Source organism: Aricia agestis, chromosome Z (genome assembly GCF_905147365.1).
Source record: "Aricia agestis chromosome Z, ilAriAges1.1, whole genome shotgun sequence".
Taxonomy (NCBI): Eukaryota; Metazoa; Arthropoda; class Insecta; order Lepidoptera; family Lycaenidae; genus Aricia; species Aricia agestis.
Window position 1 is genome coordinate 35,765,471 of NC_056428.1, and position 22,230 is coordinate 35,787,700.

The following is a 22,230-nucleotide window of genomic DNA, read 5'->3' on the forward strand; positions in this document are numbered from 1 at the left end:
CATCAAACAATTATGTACTCGGTAGTACTAAAATAGAACAGAAGTTTAGTTACAGTAGTAAAGACCCTAGGCAATAAATACTGTTTAAGTACCATTATAATATAATTAACGATTTAAGATATTTAGATAATCAATGATTGATTGGAATTTGGAACAGAATTTTATATTTTATAAAATTCTGATATTTCTTAGATAATAAGCAATGATTGATTGGATTTTTTTTATTAATAATACTGGCAGGTCATTATTTACATAACAACGAAGAGTAATTATGATAAAAGCAATAGTTACGAGGAAGGCCTAAGGCGTTGTAATCACGGGCGGTGGCTTCAGCCATAATTTAAATGAAATACAGTAGAGTAGGTCCAGTATCTTAATACTAGACCGCTAGGCGGTAGGCCCCAACTGGGCGCACGCACACATAAGCAGTTTCAGAGGGTTTTAACTTTTATGTATTTTACAGAGCTCTCATTTTTTTTGACATTTAAAATTTGTTAACGTTATCGTTATCTAATAAGTAATATTTCGCATATTACTTATTAGAGGTCGGGTAACGTTAACAAATTTTAAATGTAAAAAAAAAAACTGGTCAAACATTCCAATTTTGTCGAGACATTCAAAAGTTGCGCAACAGATGGTAGATAGGTCCCTCACATAATATCTTTTGATAGCGTCTTGCGCATATGACTTGTCTATTATTATTACACGAATTTGACTGACAAACCACGACACAATTACACTACTGTATACTATATTTTGTTTTGTGCTCTAACAATCTAGTTTCTATTTAGTTCAGTCAAACGTCTCTGCGTTTCTCAGCGATCAGGAAATAGCTGAACTTGTTATATTTCTCACTAGTTCTTTATTATTGGATCAAGTGTTGCGTAAAGCAACACTTGATCCAATCCCTTTAAGGGTTGATTTTACACTAACAAGCACTTGGTGCCAGTCTCGGATTTTACAGGTCAACAAGTAGGCGCTTGGCAATACTTAGTTTTACTTGTACAATAATATTTGTATTATTATTATTATTATTATTATTAGAACCTGGATGACCGAGCTTTGCTCGGTATAGCAAACACTCATTGACTTCGTGTTACTTAATAACGCCATCTGCTGGTCGTTAAAACAATTAGTTGCCAACAAAATAGTATTATTATTTGCCAATAGATGTCAGGAAGAGTCATATTTTTCAGTTTATCGATTATCGATAGAACACGAATAAAAAGACATTTTCTGAAAATGATTCCTAGCTAGATCGATTTATCGCCCCCGAAACCCCCTATATACTAAATTTCATGAAAATCGTTGGAGCCGATTCCGAGATATATATATATATATATATATATATATATATATATATATATATATATATATATACAAGAATTGCTCGTTTAAAGATATAAGATTATTATTGGCCCACTGTGTTCCACTGCTGGGCAAAGGCCTCCCCTCTTTTGTTCCATAATTGGCGATCTTGTGATGTTACTGGCCACTCTTTGTCGAACGCATCCAATTCGTCGCCACCTTTTTTTGGGTCGGCCTCTATTACGCTGACCAGTCGGTAGCCACTCCGAAATTAAACGCGCCCACCTGTCCGGGTGCATACGGGAGACGTGCCCTGCCCAGCTCCACTTTAGGCTAGCTGCCTTTCTGCCTACATCAATGAGCTTCGTTTGGGAACGCAGAGTGGTATTTCGGACGCGGTCGATCCTTTTTACACCTAAGATGCTGCGTTCCAGAGCTCGTTGGCAGACTCCGAGTCGGGACTTCTGTGAAACTGTCAAAGACCATGATTGGGCGTCGTAGGTCAGAATAGGCAAGATACACATGTCCACGAGCTTACGTTTTAGGCAAAGTGGAAAGTTCCCTTTCATAAGATCTTTCATAGACCAAAAGCTTTTCCATGCTTTTTCAATACGTTGGTCTACTTCCTTATCTTGCCTGTTCTTGAAAGATGTAATTTGGCCTAAGTAAACGTACTCGTCGACATAGTGTATCTCATGTCCATCTACCCCCACCTTACGTTTCGCGCTATTTGACATGATCTTCGTCTTCGATTGGTTCATTTGAAGTCCCGCCTCAAGGGCTGCCGTATAATTGAGGTCTTTCAACATTGACTGTAGGGTTTGGGCTGACGCTGCAAACAGAACTATATCATCGGCAAAACGAAGGTTTGTAAGCTGTTTATTGCCGACAACAATACTCTTGTCTCCTCAGCCTAACGAGACTTTTTTAAAAACCTGTTCTAAGGCGCTCGTGAAAAGGCGTGGAGAGATTGGATCGCCCTGTTTGATACCCCTTTCGATGGAAAATGTTGTGCCTGTGCATTGTAGTTTGATGGCGGCTGTGCTATTTTGATAAATAATTTTAAGAAGGTCTACGTAGACGGGTTCAATACCCTGGTTGCTGAAAGCTGAAAAAATGTTTTTGTGGTGGATACTGTCAAAAGCTTTATGAAAATCGATAAAGGTCAAATATAATGGTAGATTAAATTCGTTACATTTTTCTATTGTTTGATTCAATGTGTGGATGTGATGTACAAGCTTAACAACTCTTCTAGCCTAGTCATTAACTCAGTTTGATGAAGATCACACGTACCACGTGACACTAGTTCTGTACCGTTACGTTACGTAAACCCGGCGAAATAATTTCACCTACCTCTCTGATTGGCATTTTTTGTTGTGCGCGGAAACGAACATTAATAATATGTACGCCGTCGGTCCACATCGGATATGAAAATATGCCAAGGATTGTGATTTCTCAACACATTTAAATTTTATAGAAAAGGTAAACGTCTTGTTGATTTTTAATTAGATTAAATGTAGGACGACGAACGCTGTGAAGATATTTTTATCTAATATAATTTTTTATTAAGAACAAAGAATGGTACAACATGTTAAAATATTAGTATAAAAATTGTTTCATGTTGGTTGTTATGATGGCCATTGGTCTTTCCCAATGGCTAACCTAACCGAACACCCGTATCATTTCCTCGTTTCCTCGTGATTTCCTCCACTCGGCTCAACCTCAATCCTAAAAATTATGATGTTTTTTGGAACAAATGACATAATTCTTTAGGATTTAAGTTCATTCGAATGGAGGAAATCTTGAGTGACTACACGACTAATGTTGTAAGTTGTAAGTTTTCTTTGGATCAACAGAAATATTTTTTGGTACTTATCCTCAAAAAGCATATATGCTTTTTGAGGATAAGCACCAAAAAATATTTCCTCCCTAAAAGTTAACTCTTTCCTCAAGTAGGCAATCTTAAATAAAAATAAATATGAAATAAGTATAATAGATAGCACATAAACCGGATTCGATTTTATAAATCATATAAAAACACTTCCTTTTCACACATTTTACACAGCACTTCTTTTTTTATTTCATGTTCAATATATCTATACACAGTACACCCTACACGTATTTTATGTAACCAAATTCCCGGGCGGTATAAAGTTTTGCTTTTTTCATCGCACTGACCTTTCACACAGTAAAACTCACGATCCGAGAACCTACATAGAAATTAACCATTGTACTGCAGATTTTTTAAAAATATACACTACTATTAAAAGAGGTTTTGAAGTGTGTAACGTTGTACTAAACGGTATTAGATATGTCGCAGTCGACTGGTTAAAAATTTTAATATTTTTTATTCTAAATACGAAATAGTAAATAAGAAAAATTAAATTAAGAAATTTAAAAAAACCCCCGCCAAAACAACTTTAAAAAGTAATGAAATAATATTTACTGCCTTTAAGTTCAAATAATTCCTAACTTGTGTAAAGTAATATTTTAGTCCATAATTGTTGTCACGGTGTGTCGGGGGACCGCCAAGTAAACTACAACCTACAACCGCCAAGTCGCTGATTATCTATTCAGATCGCTGTGAATTGATCCTTAAACTTGTTATGTGAAATCTACATTAGCGGTCCCCCGACACACCTTGACAACAATTAGTGACTAAAATATTACTTTACACAAGTTAGGAATTATTTGAACTTAAAGGCAATAAATATTATTTCATTACTTTTTAAAGTTGTTTTGGCGGGGGTTTTTTTAAATTTCTTAATTTAATTTTATTTCATACTTTTTAAACTTGTGTTAGTTATAAGTAGTGCAGAATAATTCCTATCAACAGAAGCATATTCTCATGATTACCATCTATCAATGTCCTTTTCGTTGAGGCCGTTGATATGAGCCCAAACATGAAACCTCCACTTTGGGTTCATAAGAAGCTCGGTTCCTATTATTATTTACTGTTTATACTTTATCTACTTCTTAGTGGTTGTCGCAATTAAAATGAGCTCAAACACGAAACCTCTGCTCTAAGTTGGCGAGGAATTGGATATCCTATTGATTACCAGGTGATGCTGCAGCACCAGGTCAACTTTCTATTATTATGTGTATACGTATATTGTATATTTACAAATGTCACGAACTAGAATGAAATATAAAACCCATCTAACGACTACAAGTTGCTAACGGCCTTTCATTAACCAGATAAACCCTGATTGTCCAGCACTGAGCAGGCTGATGATGATGAACTATAGCTAAGAACACTCTCGATCATGTCAGCTTTCAAACAAAAAAAACTAGATCAAAATCGGTCCACCCGTTTGGATGCTATGATGCCACGGACAGATACACACACAGACAAACAGACAGACAGACAGACACGTTAAACTTATAACACCAGTCTTTTTGTCGGGGGTTAAAAAGAAGTACCGCGGCCTGGTGGTGTTATCTATCTTATACTTATTAGTATTACACATTCATAGAGGAAAAAGAGTTTAAAAACCACCAGTTTCAATGTAAAAGTCTTAATTATATATTAGGTATTCATGTATGCATTAAGAACATAAATAAAAATAGTGAATGAGTATTGAGAACGTTACACTGTTGCACAATTCGTTCAACAAAAGCGGAAATGGAAGGAGCTATGAGCTAGAATGATATAAAATTAACACTTTCCTTTCAATCAAACACTCAATGACGATAGACTATAAATACATTTACTTTTATGATATTATATTCTGTCAGATACTTTTCTGTAAAATAACTTACTCTGTAAAACAAAGCCAAAATAGACTGAATTATTAGAATGTAGACTTTGCACGAAACGTCGTTAGCGCAAACCTGCGTTTTGCTGAGATTAAAACTAGCCTAGAATACTTTTTCCGGAATTCAAAATATCTCTACTCTCTATGCTACACATTTACGCAAGTTTAATTCCATTAGTATAGCTATTTAAGATGGTCATATTTGAGATTCACTTAATAATTTTGTCATATTGAAAATAAAAACAAAAATAGTTTGCACTCTAGCATTATTTTCAGTTACTCAAGCTTACTTGCGTTTATATCGACGCCGCCATGAGAAAATACTTTATATTTTATACCGCGTTCTATACACTTAGAAAATGATTTAATGATATACAGTGAAATTGAAACGGTAAGTCACCTCACCAATAAATAACAACTCGGTGTGAAAAGTGACAATATAAGTAGGTACAGTCAGAAACATTAGTTCTTAGTTCCTAGACAGTGTTTTAACCGACTTCCAAAAAGGAGAAAGTTATATGTTGATGTTGACAAATAAATAGTTTGAGGACCCAGGAAAGGTCATAGGATACTTTTTATGCCGGAAAAAGGTACGGTTCTCCGCGATAAACGAGTTTTGGCGCAACGGAGTTGCGGGCATCATCTAGTAATTCTATAATAAACTAACTGCTTATCTATGAGTAAAGGTTACAAGCTAAGAAAACGCCATTCTTCTGTGTGAAGTATTTTAAGTTACCACTATCAAGTCAAGACAAGTGTTAATAATACCTATAGTTTGTGGGTTTTATGATGATATGCGACACATTATAATTGTTAATAGTAGGTAAGTTACCTAACAAAAATTAATCGATAATTTAAAAATATCGAATCACTTCGTAACAGTGCCGTAAATAGCCTTTTTTGCGCCCTGTGCGAGCTTCTATATAGCTGCACCTTTGTTTTTTAACCGACGTCCAAAAAGGAGGTTATATGTTCGGCTGTAGATATTTTTTTACTACATTGGGAAACATCTATGGGGCCGGGGGCGCAGCGGGAACTTATCGGGAGCAATTTGAAAAATAAGGATCTGTCTGGTCTAGCCATTCTTGCGCCCCCCAGAGTCTACGCCCTGTATTGATTGTAATATCAAAATGTATACTAGTAGTGACATCTAGTGTAAGTTATGTTAATTATTTTATGTATACCTGTCACTTGTCATATTATGTCTTAATCTGTGCTTGTCAATGACATCACGTCTTGTCAGTTGTCAGTGAATCCTGAATAAATTAGTCATAATTATGATCGCAATACGGTTGTTTCTATTAAAACCCTGTGCCTGGGCACCGGTGCCGCGGTGGCACCGCCCTATTTACGGCACTGCTTCGTAAAGGAATTGCAATCGAAATTATCGATTTCGTACTGACATTTCAGTGGTGCCTGCGATTTAAGATGGCCGCCCTTTTTAACCGATTCCAAAAAAACGAGGAGGTTATATATTCGGCTGTGGATATTTTTTTTATCGGTTTGACTTCGATTCAACAGAGTCAATCTCTATTGGCATAAGTTCCGTTTCATGCATCTGACATTTTTCAAATGTTTTCGTAAAAATACTTATACTCCTATTTCAGAGTTAATATTTATAATTTTATATTAATAAGTTAGCATTTAGCAACTTTTCATTTTTATTCATTTACAATAATATGAAACATTTGTTTTTGTAGATGGAATATAATTTATTACATTTAGATTTTTTTGTTTTCTTGTAAAAAAACCCGTAGCAAGGAACATGAAAACTGTCACCCATATCATCTTAAAACGCACAAACTATAATAAATATTATCATAGATTTTAAAATTATTTTGTTCTTAGATACTTAAGAATTATAACAATTTTTAAAGGTTTTTTTTTTAATATACATTTAAAAATCCTATACAGTTTTAATAAAAAATCTTTTCTCTTAAAATCTTTTTAATTTAATAGAGCCAGAATATTTTCAGTCATCACGAGGAAATTTCGCTGACTGTACCAGACCCGCCTCGTCCGTTGAATTCATGAATAAAATTGAATATAAATGACCGATGTAATTATTATGGCGATCGTGTGTTACGGAATAGCCTAGTTTACACACGCTTCTGTTACCTGCTGCAGCTGATATTTTATTGATAAACAAGAAAAGTATGGTAAAACATCCAATTTTATTATAGGCACTTTAAGAGTTCATACTGCAAACAGTCTTAGTAGCATTTGCAAACAAAATACCCAATTATTCGTGCTTCAAAATTTCTTAGGAAGTCCTTGCACAGAATTAATTCTAAACAAATATGTAACGCTAACGTTATCCATTTAGATGAATAATTATTTAAATTAATAATGATTTTTTAAGTAGCCTCTTTTTATATATTTAGACTTAATTTACAAATTTGGTGACATTTGTTGGTACAAGTTACAAAATATTAAACTGTAAAAAAAATTTTTCTAAATGCCTTGTGGCAAAGGCCTCCTCGACCAGTCTTTTTCATTCGTTTACGTCTCAATAATTATTAATGATTGATATTAATTAAATTAAAAAAAACCGGCCAAGTGCGAGTCGGACTCGCGCACCGAGGGTTCCGACAGCTTAAAGGTATTATAGACCTGAGTATTTGGTATGAATTTCAATTTAATACCTCTACGCGTTTATGAAGAAATGGGTAGTAAGTTTAAAATTATTAAAAAAAAATATATTATGTGATGTAACTAAAAATTTATGGTTTTCGTAATTTTTCCTTTATCTATGCTATAAGACGTTGCTTCGTACCAAATTTCAAGATTCTGAGTTCACGGGAAGCATCCTGTAGGTTTTGATTCCCTTGCAAGTGTCGAAAATTTGCGGCATAAACGGCTGTATCTTTTGATTGCGTTGGCTTAGAAGTTTGATTTTTTCACAGCTTCAAGGGACAGTAGACCTGAGTAATTGATATAAATTTCAGCTTCATACCTCCACGCGTTCCTGAGAAAAAGGGTCTTGACAGACGGACGGACGGACAGACGGACAACAAAGTGATCCTATAAGGGTTCCGTTTTTTCCTTTTGAGGTACGGAACCCTAAAAAAACAAGAAAGAAGAAAGACAGAGACCTAACGCGGATACGCTACCATCGTTCGAACACATGAACGAAATTTAGAGAGCATGACGGAAATTATGCATAGTGGAGACAATATGGTATTGTTCCGGTGTTCTGATAGAATCACTCGCGTAACAAGATAAGTGGATTACTTAACTCGCCAAGAAAACTGAACGTCATCGTCGATTTAATGTACCGAAATCACGATATTAAAGAGTAAGAGTCAGCGACCTAGCTAGACTTTCGTCAGTTTTAAGTTATTTCAACGCGATTCGCGGCGAGCGAATCAAGAAACCCCGTAACGAAAAACACCTAACATTCGTCGAACGTCGTTTCAGTTTGACAGACTTCGACACGGTCTTTGTTTGCGTGCGAGTAGACGTATGCGAATTATAATTGCATAAGTTGATAAAAATGCTATGTAATAGCTTTACCGCGGCATGAGTCTCCGAGTGCCAATAAAATACCTGTTTAGTAGTAGCTTTTAAAAATAAAATATACAAGATGTTAGTGTGAACACCGTTATCCTTGAAACCATCAAATGGGCCCGTCAAAATGAACAACTTTTTCTATGAGAACAACGGTGGGAACTAAAAAAAATCCGTCTTCATATTATCTATACAAATTGCCAATTCGGGCATCCGTATGGGTATGAAGATAGCATTTTTTTTGAGTTCCCAGCATTGTTCTCATAGAAAAAGTTGTTCATTTTGACGGGCTCATTTGATGGTTTCAATGATAACGGTGTTTACACTAACACACTACATATGTTTATGACCCCTAGTCCCCTATTATAGAGGTAAGAATGACCAGCAAATTCGGAGTTTCGGTCGCGGTTACTTTAGGAGGTATCCAGTTTTGAAGGTCTACCTGAACTTCGATGAAGTATAAACCTCAATTTTTAATCTTATTTTTTGGGATAACTGTAGAATATGAGATTCTACAGTTATCCAGTGCCGGACATTTGTCCTGCCTTAACTGCCTTAAAGTAATAGACATGGAAGTGGTCTGGCAAGCTATTAAACAAATAAACTATCAGATTTTATAACATGACGATAGTCTGGCTTTCGCTGGCTCTTGGATCAATAGTATTTACTCAATTTGCATACCTACGACGTTTTCGATAGAAGGCTAAGGTAGATATGAGGCAAAAAAATTACTGCCACTCACAGTTCATACAACAGAAAATCATACATTGGCATTAGCTTAGTATTTTCAGGGCGCCAATAATAGGATGGCTGCCTACGACTGGGTAGTTGCACTTTTAGCTCTGGGGCCAATTTTCAATTTTGAACTTTGAAGTCGCTTCGACCAAAGGCTCACTTGTATTTCACACATAGTGCCTATCGCGATTGAGGTAACAAGTTTTATAGACGTTAATAATTCTAACTTTATCTTTATTTATCTTTATAGCTCAATATCTAACTATTAATTATTAATGATGGCGATAGCAAATATCCAACTAAAATGTTAAAAAAATATAATAATTAAAAAAAAATGAATTAAAGGTTCAATGAAACTTCGGAAGAATTTGTTAAATTGGTTCCTAAACTTCCATTTAATCCGTTAATTTCATTAATATTTCAAGATGCCATCACAATGTAGCTATGTGTGTGTTTAAATCGTTCTCAAACCGTTTAAATATTTTACAATAATACGCATATTTTAACACCTTTATTTTCGTTGGGGAAATGCATAGATTTCGCATCCCCGACATTTTAACACCTGCAACAAATATATTTTTGAAGAAAGCTAACAATTAATAGGAAGCAAATCAAGTTGGTCCATTCATTGACAGTAATAATAGACCAATCAGGACTCCAGGAGTTTCTTAGACAACATAATGGTGTTACAGACCGAATACGAGAAGTTCTGAAGCAATTGAAGATGGTATTTGATATTCCAATTTATGACCAAACTTATTGAATAACTTAGACATTTCAAAATGCACTAACATTTTACTACGAACCGTAAACTCTTTATGGTAAAGATAATATCATTGAATTTTATTTTATTATTGACAGCTCATAATAATTTCGTTATAGTGTGTTAGACACATCAATAAGTAGAAATTAAGTGTTGACCTTTAAAGACCTATGGACCATTACTTGGGTACTCAAGCACCAGTCTGTGTAATTAATATTTAATTCTGCAATCTAATTCGATTCTTGTATGTGTGGAAGAGATAACATGATATTTTGACACAGGATAACCCAGGTCCAAAGCTGATAACTGATGAGTAATTATCTGACTTAGTTAGTTAGGCTCAATTTTACCATCGTCTGTTAGTAAGTATTAACAGCTTGTTAAGATGTCATGTCTCCTTTTTCATTTTTATTAAAAACGAAATATGCTACTAATTCGAGAATTAACTTTGACAACGCAAAAGGCCCAAAGCTGATAAGTAATTTTCTGTCTTGGCTCAATTTCACCATCATCTTTTAGTATTTTTTTTTCACTTTTGAGTAGGTACTACTACTTGGCAATCTGTGTTTCACAATAAGCCATTTTTGTGGAGGGTAGTTGAGGTTGGCTTTGAGAGCAGAGAAAGCTTAGTGGATGATTTTACTCCTATGCTGGATTTTACTCGTATGATGGATAAATCTTTTAGCATTAACAGCTTTTTAAAATGTCATGTCTCCTCTTCCATTTTTATAAACAACGAAATATGCTACTAATTCGAGCATTAACTTTAACAGCCGTTGGTGAAATTGGGCCATAAAGTAATTTAAAATTCATTGCACAAATTAAGTTATTATTATTATACTTTAGCAAGTGAAAATGAAATCTGTGTCTGGGTGAGAATTTGGAAATTACACTGAACTATTTAATTCGACAAACCTCTGATAATATTATGACTGATACTAATAAAGTTTGTCACGAGTCGAGAGGACCTTTTGGAAGTATAAATCAAATAAATTTAGACACAATAGAAACTCGATTATCTGGCCCTCGGTTATACAGATTCGTGATTATCAGGTCTGCCAACGGAAAACGGATCCCTTAATATTTTCTCAATAAACATTGATTTACTGTGTCGTCTATAGCCAAAGCATAATTTTGTATTTAATGTGAATATGCACTGTAACTGCTTTTTTCATATAACATTCGATTATCCGAATGACTAAAGACAGCAATTAGTCTGGTTAATCGAGTTTCCTACTATAATTGAAAGTACTGAAGAAGATTAAGAGGATCTCATAAAATATGATATAGGTAGTGATGCTATCTTACTTTATGGTCTTTTTACACGTTTACTAGAACTGCACTGTATGAACAATTCATATGGTTTTCTTACTTAAACTGAAATTTTCTTAAATAAATATATTATCTTGAACGTAATATTATCACAGAATACATATTAGTAGTTTAACAAGTTATATTAACGTAATATTCATTGTTAGTTTATGGTGTTAAAAAGAGTTTGAATTTAAAATATTATGGACTAGTAAGAATTTTCATAAAAACGTCGCATCTAGTCAAGACTCAAGATATTAAATTTTCTTTTACATTTTCTATCAGCAAGCCAATGGATAAATAACTGTTTCCTATGCAGCGGAAAATGAGCGTAAAATATAAAATTAATTAATGCACTCCTTTGAGAGTGTTTTCGCTTTTGCAACATAATAATTAATAGCTTATAACACAATCAAATAATGAAACGCTATCCATACTTATATTTTAAATACGAAAGGTTGTCTGTCTGTTACCTCTTCACGCCCAAACCAATTAACCGATTTTGCTGGGTATGTAGATTCTTTAAAGTCCCGAGAAAGGACATATTTTTGTAACTAACCTTTAAGTACATGCGTTGTTTTGGGTAACGTTCCGTCACGCGTGGGCCTAGAAGTACCCCAATATAAATATACATATAAATTCAAAATGGTTTAATAAATCGTAAAACCTGTTTTATATTATGAGAAAATATATTATTTTATTTATGAAAAGCATTTATAAATAATAAACTAACCATTATTTAGACAGTAAAGAATATTTTTATGAATCTACCAATCTCATGCATAGAATTTTTAGGGCACATGTTGAATGTACTAAAATTAATAAAAATGTCTACTTCTGACTAACTTATTATTTCTTTCTAATAAAATAGAACTTGTGAATAAGTAATCAAAATAAAAATTAACACTAAACATTACAGAAAAAAAAATTGACAATCCTTGAAAAGTACCACCCTAAATAGTTTTAGCAAGGCTTACGGACAATAATAATTAGTTCTGGAACAATAACAGCATCTTCGCTTCATTTTTGGCGCACTAGGTCTACCTACTTCTAACTCTTCCAAAATGTTTCCAAAAACTTTCAGTCATTAAATTGTATAATATTATGATTTGAGCAATTTCATTTCCTGTTAGTCGGCAAAAATTTTTGCCATTTATACGTAGCCAATGGGGATTGTCCATTTTTTTTAATTTTGCTCATTACAAAAACATTTCGAGGAATAAGGTTAGTGATCGTTTTTCTGTATATAAACGAAAAAAATACCCATTAGTTACTTATACTTTTGAACAAATATGTTTAACCTTAATTTGACCTTCAATGGCGTTAAATTAGCAATAAATTCGACCAACATTACGTTTCGAACTTTTGGTAAGCTTCTCGTATCAGCTTTCACATAATGAGAACTTGCATTATAAATAAGATTGAAAGGAAATTTAAAACATACTGCAGAGGTCAATTGGCCGCCGATGATGACGTCAGAGCGAAACTTTAAAAATTTATTGAGAAAAAACTAGCCAATGAATTTCAAAATTATTTAATATGTATTCTTAAAATACCCTATTTTAACGAAAAAAAAAGTACATTTTTTTGGACAATGCCCATTCAAAAAAACAAATAACTAAACACAGAAACAATGTGAAAAAAGTATGTACGTTAAATCACGGGTTGGGTCTGCACTCTGCAGGTATCCCCACATAAGCAAAAATCTAACTTCTCTTAGCAGAGGAGCGACGGGCTTTTACTCACTGAAAGACCTCGCGTTGCATTGAGATTAGCCGAAAATGTGCGATCGTAACTAGCCAATTAAAAAAATTATCGTCAAAAAACAGCGCGTGGGGTCTGCGTAGACCCCGCCCGTGACGTTAAAGGTTAAAGATATTTTTGACCCGGAAAAATTTACGATTTCCACGCGATAAACGAATTTTGACAATGCGTTCGTCATCTTGCTATTTTATTGGACCATTGCAGTAAGCTTGCCGCTAGTCCAGACAGAGACTACAGGCTTACACGTTGACTTATCAATCTGTTGGAATGATATGAAATTTTAATTTTTCTATTTTCTGGTATCTGGCCAGGGATTCCGTAGAAAAATCCATGCTTGAAAATTATACAAATTTCAGGTCATTATAACTACAGGTGGATCTCTAGTTAAAACAATTTACTACGAACATTCAAATTGGAAATCAAACATTAGAAGCAAATATAGTTTTATCTTAACAAAGCGATTGTTAACTAAAATGGCTGCGTATTATAATTACAAAGTGACACCAAATCCAATGCAATCGAATATATTAATTGTTATTGAATTATTATGTTTACTAACAATCTATCATACATTATATTGTTTACATACTCGTAGCACAACCAACAATCGCTGCTAATATCAAAGGGATTTGTTCCTTGTTGTGCTACCACTATAATAATATCTATAGATCCTTAAGGTGACGCCTTGATAATTTGGCTGAAGCGATATCGACTTTTCTCAACAATGACTAAAGCTTAGAAATTAAAGTTCATCGTCAGTATTCATCATGTCTTTATAATTGAATTACCCATAGCATAAAACGTTTGGTCAACTTTTATAAGACATAATAATTAACCAAAAAGACCTCTATAAAACAGGGATTCTAATTTTTCCAACAGAGGAGAGTGATTTAAGCTTTCAAAATTTGTGCATAGATTAGTTCAAGCATACACTTTAACTTTCCCATAGCTTATATGAAATATATTTATGGCTTTTAAATTACGCGACTAAAACCATTTTTTCGCTTACGTCCTTTCCATTATTTGCTGTCACATTTCTAGTTTTCTATGAGAGGCGGCCCGGCCACTCATAGAAAACAAGCGATTCAAAAACATATCCAATACGATTTTTTACTTTAACGCGGCATCACCTTAAAGCGAAATCTTTGAGATAAAGTCTTCGCGAATCAGTGACCAATGAAAAGGATGCATCTATAGATTCCACAGCAACAAAGCTCTAGCAGCCAAACAAAAAAACGAAACAAATACGTAAAACGTAATTAAAATGCACCCAGAGCGAAATCAAAGTATCGTGTTAAGGGAACATCGTAAAAGGCTTAAACTGCGTTAACTCCGGATGAAACAGAAGCCGCGGAGTTTGAAAACAAACTTCACTCGCGTTATTAGGATTCCGGTTAAATTGCACGTATTGTGTTCTCAACGAGTATAAACTAAAAACTGATTCTAATGTGTGAAAACTGACACGGTGACACCATGCATGAAAAAGGAATATTATACAAAGGCAGAGGGCGCTACTAGCACACACAGTAAATAATCCGACTTAAATCTGAACTTTTGCTCAGATAATTTCATTTTCTGCAATTTCAAATTGCATTATTCAAAATCACAAATATTACTTATAAAGTAAAAATATAAGTAATATTAATTATGAAAAGCAGGTAAGTAGATGATAAAATATTTATATATTACTAGACGTTCCGCGCGGCTTTGCCCGCGTAAATTAGATATTTCACAGACAAATTACTTCACAAAAAAAGGCCTATGATCCTTCACGTGGTCTACTTCTTATCTGTGTCAAATAACAGAAATATTGCTCCAGTAGTTCGTGAGATAAGCCCTTTCAAATAATTTCCCCCGTTTTTTCCACATTTTTCTCTATTTCTCCGCTTCTGTAAAGCTTGGCGTGATAAAAATAAAGCCTATAGTCTTTTTCGATAAATGGGCTATCTAATACTGAATATTTTTTTTAAATCGGACCAGTAGTTCTTGAGATTAGCGCGTTCAAATAAGTCCCATTCAAATAATTTTCCCCCGTTTTTTCCACATTTTCCTATATTTCTTCGCTCCTATTAGTCTTAGCGTGATAAAATATAGCCTATAGCCTTCCTCGATAAATGGGCTATCTAACACTGAAATAATTTTTCAAAACGGACCAGTAGTTCCTGAGATTAGCGCGTTCAAACAAACAAACTCTTCCGCTTTATAATTATAGTATAGATTATAATATTTACCTGCAATAACATAATTAATATATACTATAACTAATATACTATAATCATCAGCTAGGTAGAGTGGGGAGCCGTGACAAAATATTATGACGTGCGGTGCGTTGCGGTAGAAATCATTAGCGGAATTGGCTAGACGTGTAATTGAATGGCGTTGTTCAGTCAAAGGGCTGTTTGATTGAACGGCTGTTTAAACCAGTCGGCTGCGATATATATATATATATATATAATTGGAATCTCGGAATCGGCTCCAACGATTTTCATGAAATTTAGTATACAGGGAGTTTCGGGGGCGATAAATCGATCTAGTTTATAGCTAGGAATCATTTTTAGAAAATGTCATCTAATTCGTGTTTTATCGAATACCGAGCAAAGCTCGGTCAAATAGCTAGTTTATGCTTTAGTTTCCACGTTCTGAGTGTCCCTTTCTTTGGTTCAAGAGTTTTCTTTCATACAAGAATTAAAACTACTAAACTTTAATATTATTAGGAAAATGTTATAAATTGTAACATAATATAATATTATCATTTATCAAATAATAATCGGCCAAGTGCGAGTCGGAATCGCGCACTAGGGGTTTCGTACCGGTATAGAGCGAAAGTAGACAAAAAAATGTGCTTTTTGTACGGGAGCCCCCTAAAATATTTGCTTTGTTTTAATTTTATTATTATTTATTAAATTAAAAAAATAATAAAGGTTTTTGTGAAAATTTCAAGTACCTAGCTGTTACCATTATTGATTACGAGCTAAAAAGGCCAAAAAAAAATCAATCTGTAAAAATTTCAGAAGTCTAGCTATAGCCGTTCTTGAGTTACAGCCTGGAGACAGACAGACAGACAGACAGACAGAGAGACAGACGGATGGACAGACGGACAAACAACGAAGTCTTAGTAATAGGGTCCCGTTTTTATCCTTTGGGTACGGAACCCTAAAAAATCAAAGATCAAAAAATCACTTTCTTTATTTTCGTTAAATACACAATACATAATAAGTAGGTCATATTATGTTATTATCGCTTTACTATGACGAGTGAAATTATGAGTATACAATATATCGGTATACACAGAAGCGATTTCTCATTCACAATTATACATAACCCGTTGTGTAGATTCTCGAAGCTTCTCGGCCAGTCGACTCGAAAGACAGCGATGCGTGGCTTGTTACATCACTTGTACCTACTGATATAATAAATAATATTATATTTAACTGGACTAGGTATATTTTTAGCATAACAAAGTTATGCTAAAAATATACCTAGTAACCTATATCTAATCCTCAAGTGTTTACCTAATAGGCTACTTGACCTTTTTTTTTCTTCATGCTAATTGCTTCTTAATCATTCATTTTCACAAAAAAAACTAATATTTTAATATTTTACACAGTAGAAACCCATAAAAATGTTGATTGAAAAATATGCCTTATAAATGGCGCCGAAAACACTGTCCGCCATAGTGTGACGTCATACGTTTTGTATTTTAAACTCTTTATTTAATTTTTTTTTATGTGCTAAGTGTACGAGTCTAAAAGTGCCCAAAAATTATAAAAGAGTTAAATAAGATTTAGAAATCATTTGTAATGTCGAAAACTTTTGAAGAAAAGTTTTGGCCATTTCATTTCCCGTCTAAAATAAATGGAGATAATATATAAAACTGATGTTTTATTTTAATTATTCAAGAAAATATATTTTACAAATCTTTCTAGGCTTATTTTTATTATTTATGTACAAATAAAGTTACATATAACGAGCGCGATAAATAAAAGATAATAAATTATTAGTGTGATGACGCCACATCCAAATCGGAAGTACCGCAAAAGCGTTTTCGTCAGTACAAATCATATTTTCATAAAATCATATTTTAAAATTGACTTTATTTATCAATAATAAGCTTTTATTTGATGATAAGGGTTAAATACGGTTTCCTAGGCCAAGTTCTACTACAAATATGTATTTGTTCAATTAAATTGAATATAGGTCAAGTAGCCTATTGTGTGATCCAAATTTAGGAAATAAGTCGTGGTGAGGCTCGAGTCTCGACAATACGTCTACTTACTCTCAGAAATAAAATAAGTCTTAAAGATTACCTCAAAAAACACTGAAAATCATTGACAACATCCTCGTGAAACCTATACATGCTGAATGTTATCTGAAAACCATTGAGAATAGCATCAAACAGTTGAAAGTAGCAGCGCTGAAACAGTTACTTTTTTACTTTTGTTTGGGCCAATTTATGACGCTGGCGTGCCCTAATTCTACTTAATTAGAATTTCGTGACAGGAGAGATTTTACTTGTGACCTGTTGAATGTACCATCGAGGAAATTTATTCCTAGGCAGTTGACAGTTGACTGATAGTGCAATGGGTGGCACATTGTAAATATATATATTTATATTCAATCAGACCTATAATTGCAAACTTCTTCTCGTGTCTACTAAAAACTTTCTAACAATTTACTTGAAATTCATGGAAATGGGCTTTAATGCGTTTCACTATAATATTAACTATAGCAGAAAATTATCATTGCTTTAATGGCTATGTTCAATAGTTGCACGTATTGACATAACTCGAATGTGCAAAATGATTTTGTGAATATGTTACTGTTAATTTGACAAAGCAAATTGATCGTTTAAGAGCTTGTCAGTGGTTGTATCAGTCAGCTGTGGTTAGAATTTCGATACCATTAATTCATCTGCAACATACAATGCTCTGGTTAATCTTGGCTCGTCATTATAACGTTGTGCATTTAGAGTACAGAGAGAAAAGAAAAATTTGTTCGGTGCATAAGCAGTACATAATACCTAAGTATAAAATACTTTGGCAAATAAAAATTAATCATGACTATCCTATAATATTATGTTACGCTTGCTATGCGAATTATGTAATGTATTATCGATAATAATGTTTTATGCTAATATACCTCTATAATAAATTAGCTTTGAATTATAGTCATTAATCTAAGACTATTTAACATTAATCAACAACCATTAATTTTCGTTTATCTATTCTTTATTTTATGTCCTTGCATGCTATTCGCCATGTAAAAATATTTACAGTTCGGACAATTACATCATAATTTATAGCTTTTAAAAGATACTACAATGATAGATATTCTATGATATTTAAAGTAAAAAGTTTTAGTAGGTACAAATTAGTACCGTGAAACAAAATTCGATTCTTAGGGTTCCGTAGACAAATGGAAAAATACGGAACCCTTATAGATTCGTCATGTCTGTCTGTCTGTCCGTCCGTATGTCACAGCCACTTTTCTTCGTAACTATAAGAGCTATACTATTGAAACTTGGTAAGAAGATGTAGTTAGTCTGTGAACCGCATTAAGATTTTGATACAAAAATGGAAAAGTATTAAAAATTATAGGGTATAGGTCCCATAGGTACAACTGAAACAAAAAAATACATTTTCATCTAACCTATGCGCATGGGGTATAGGATACGTCTTCAAAAATCATATTGAGGTTTCTAATATCATTTTTTGCAACCTGAATAGTTTGCGAAAGAGACTTTTCAAAAGTGATAAAACGTTTTTCCTCTAACTTCTAAATTAGGGGCATTAGGGGCATAAAATATTAGAAGCTTAAGGCTAAAAAAATATATGATGTACGGTGTACCATAGAGGAAATTGATTCCTAGGCAGTTTACAGACCGACGCGACGTCATTTGGTCGGATCATGTCAATTCAATGTTAATTATTGTGATCTTTCGGCTGGGTTTGACGTAACTCGACCAAATTACGTAGGTCCCCCATCTGCCTAGGAATCAACTACCCTGATAGTACATTACTATAAAAACTACCAACGAAAATTGGTTTGAACGAGATCTAGCAAGTAGTTTTATTTATACGTCATAAATGGTAAACCTTAATTTTACTTTAATTAAATCAACTGAAATAAAAAAATAAATCAAAAAACATTTAATTTCATAAATATAAACCTTATTGCTGCAGCGGTCCACCTTGCACTTAGCCGTTTTTTAACCGACTTCCAAAAAACGAGGAGGTTATACTTATATTCGGCTGTGCATTTTTTTAAAGGGTACTTAAAACTTAAAACAAAAATATCAGCCAAAACCCGCATGAGCTTTTTGTATGAAGCGTTTTTATACAACTAATAGATTGCAGTTTACGTAGCAGCTTTTACTGACAAAAATGCTGAAATAAAAAGCTTGATGTCATACGATGAAACTAATAATCACAGCAATATTTTCGTAGTATTTTGTTTAAATTCGCAGAGCAGACTCGGACGTTTTCGACAGTTATGACTTATGAGTTATGACTTATGAGTCATAACTTATGACCAACGGAATTGATATTTCAGGAAATTAAAAGAAGCTCCACTAATATTGTTTTAAAATAAACACAAAAGGGAATATTACGCTAAGATCATATCAGAATATTGACAAACAAAACTTTTTGTTTTGTTTATTTGCATTGCATTGCATTACATTGCAGTAATATATCCTATTCAGGTTCCGATCTAAAGGGCCACTTCGAGTAAATCATTCTGAAACAAGTTTATCTACATTTCAGTAGAGTGTTGTCATAACTGCTGTTTGATGATACTGTAGTCATATTTTCACGAAATCAGAAATGAAACAGATTGTAAAACATAAAGGTGCCCATACACGGGACGATTTGTCGTTTCGATCGATCGTCAAGAAAATCGTCCAATCGATCTTTTGAACGTAAATCGTTTGCGATATTGCTACACACGTACAATTTGTCGTTCGATTTTAACATTGAGGAGATAAATCGTTACGATAATTGTCCCGTGTATGGCCACCTTAATAATATCAAAATGGCTAGCGCTAGATAATACAAATTGATTTGCGGATCACGGCCAATGGTCATATTACGATTATGATTATTATGCATTCCGATATATTATGTAAATTTTTGTAAATATTTGGGGATTAATGTACGTCCGATGTATATTTGCGGTAGAAAACATTAACGAGCCAGTCCAAAGTATTAATTAATTTAATGTTTCGTGTTGTGCTTTTGCTTGCGATTGCATTTTAACCTTATGTAATAGCAAAATTGATTCATAGGCAGATGACTAACCACCGTGATTTGGCCTAATTATGTCAAACACAACACGGCTAACATTGACTTGACAATCAATATCGTAGATCCTAGATAGAGTACCTAACCATGCAACAATTTTTCTTTATTTACGTCTTCACTCAAAACTTAGAATTTTTAAATAGCTACTTATGTGTTTAGGTATTTTTCAGTCTTTCGTGTTAGATCCAGTGTTTCTTTCCACCAGAGAATGATAAGTATATTTTTTTGTTAATAGAAAATGCGGTTGATCCTGTTTCTGTCGTTGCTGGGTGTGGTGTTCACAAGGGAGACGGATTGGCAGCCACTAGTCCCAGAAGCACCGATAGCTTACTCCTCGTATCCAAAACCAGAGAGACCAATAGGGTGAGTACCTATTTTAAATATATATAATTGGAATCTCGGAATCGGCTCCAACGATTTTCATGAAATTTAGTATATAGGGGGTTTCGGGGGCGATAAATCGATCTAGCTAGGAATAATTTTTAGAAAATGTCATTTTATTCGTGTCTTATCGAATACCGAGAGAAAAGCTCGGTCAAATAGCTAGTATAATATTATATTAGAAAATATACGGGACAAGTACACACGAAAAAATATTATGTATAGGTATAAACTAGGAGCGACACTACTATCTTGAAACTTTTACGAATTTTAGTCGTAAGATTTCAACCTTACTTCAAGTTAGAAGGTGACTTCAAAAATTCTACTTTTGTCGAGGTTTTTAGTCTTCGGGAATTTTTTTTTAAATCTTCTAAGTTACATTACGAAAATAAACACAGGTAACAAATAAAAGAATAACAGTAATTATCAAAGCTATCATGTAATTATTAAGTAGAACAGTTATTATTAACTAGAGATCGTCCAATGGTCGAAATTCGACCTTAAATTTAATTTCTTCTTCTTTTGGCTCCCCGTTTGAAGTATTGACTATTTCAGATTTAGTAAAAAAACAACAAATTATTTTCAATTTGACAACAGACTTCAATCATAAATAAAAGAGTATTCGTTTGTATATAGGCTTGTCATTCAAGAAGATGGTAGTGTGTATCTACATTGTAGTGTGTGTAATGTTTTATTTGTTAAAGGAAATGTATGATAAAAGCATAATATTCAAAAGCAGTCGAATAACAATATTAGCTCGATGTACTCCTTCACCATATAAACTATAACTGTGCAAAATTTCATTTACCTACGTTTCCGCATTTTTCGTCAAAAGGGATATAAAGTTTTTCGCTCGCGTATTAATATATTACATAGATAACTAGATGACGCCCGCAACTCCGAGCGCCAAAACTCGTTTATCGCGCGGGAACCGCACATTTTTCCGGGACAAAAATTATCCTATGTCCTTTCCCGGGAATCAAAGTATCTCCATGCCAAATTTCAGCAAAATCGGTTCACCGGTTTGGGCGTGAAGAGGTAACAGACAGACAGACACACTTTATACTATGGAAGTATAGGATTATATAGTTTTGCAACTGTTTTTGGTACAGGTTGAGATTATAGAAAATCAAAATATAAAATTGAACAAACTATATTTACGAACACCTAAAAGCCTGTAGGGCTTTTACATGACAGCATAATTATTAGGTCATTTTCGATCAGAGCTTTAACCTTTAAATAGAGCTTAAGGTAACTTAAAAAATTGTGTCCACAGACCACACTTTTAAAGAACAGTTAAAATTTAAAAAAATATTCAACTTATCCACAAGAATAGAAGTGGTGACATAATATTATATAGATCTCTTTTATTAATCTGTCACTATCCTTCCACAGAAGA

The 22,230-nt window shown here is 33.6% G+C and overlaps 2 protein-coding genes and 1 long non-coding RNA gene across 13 annotated transcripts in view; 1 reads left to right on the top strand and 2 right to left on the bottom strand.

Moving 5' to 3' along the window:
- The window catches only part of LOC121738622 (coiled-coil domain-containing protein AGAP005037), a 213,717-nt gene that overhangs the window by 44,415 nt on the left and 147,072 nt on the right, over window positions 1-22,230 (bottom strand). The gene's annotated exons all lie outside the window — the stretch shown is intronic.
- LOC121738623 overlaps window positions 1-22,230 on the top strand; it is a 46,854-nt gene that overhangs the window by 6,576 nt on the left and 18,048 nt on the right. For both annotated transcript variants that reach the window (XM_042130810.1, XM_042130809.1), the window contains exon 2: window positions 20,686-20,813. In XM_042130810.1, the coding sequence (XP_041986744.1) occupies window positions 20,689-20,813 (125 nt within the window). In that variant the 5' untranslated portion in view covers window positions 20,686-20,688. The remainder of the gene's footprint in view (window positions 1-20,685; window positions 20,814-22,230) is intronic.
- On the bottom strand, window positions 1,541-22,098 carry LOC121738624. Its single transcript, XR_006037311.1, has 3 exons — window positions 22,088-22,098; window positions 21,606-21,613; window positions 1,541-1,621 (listed from the first exon to the last, which is right to left on the bottom strand). It is a non-coding gene; the product is annotated as an uncharacterized LOC121738624 (long non-coding RNA).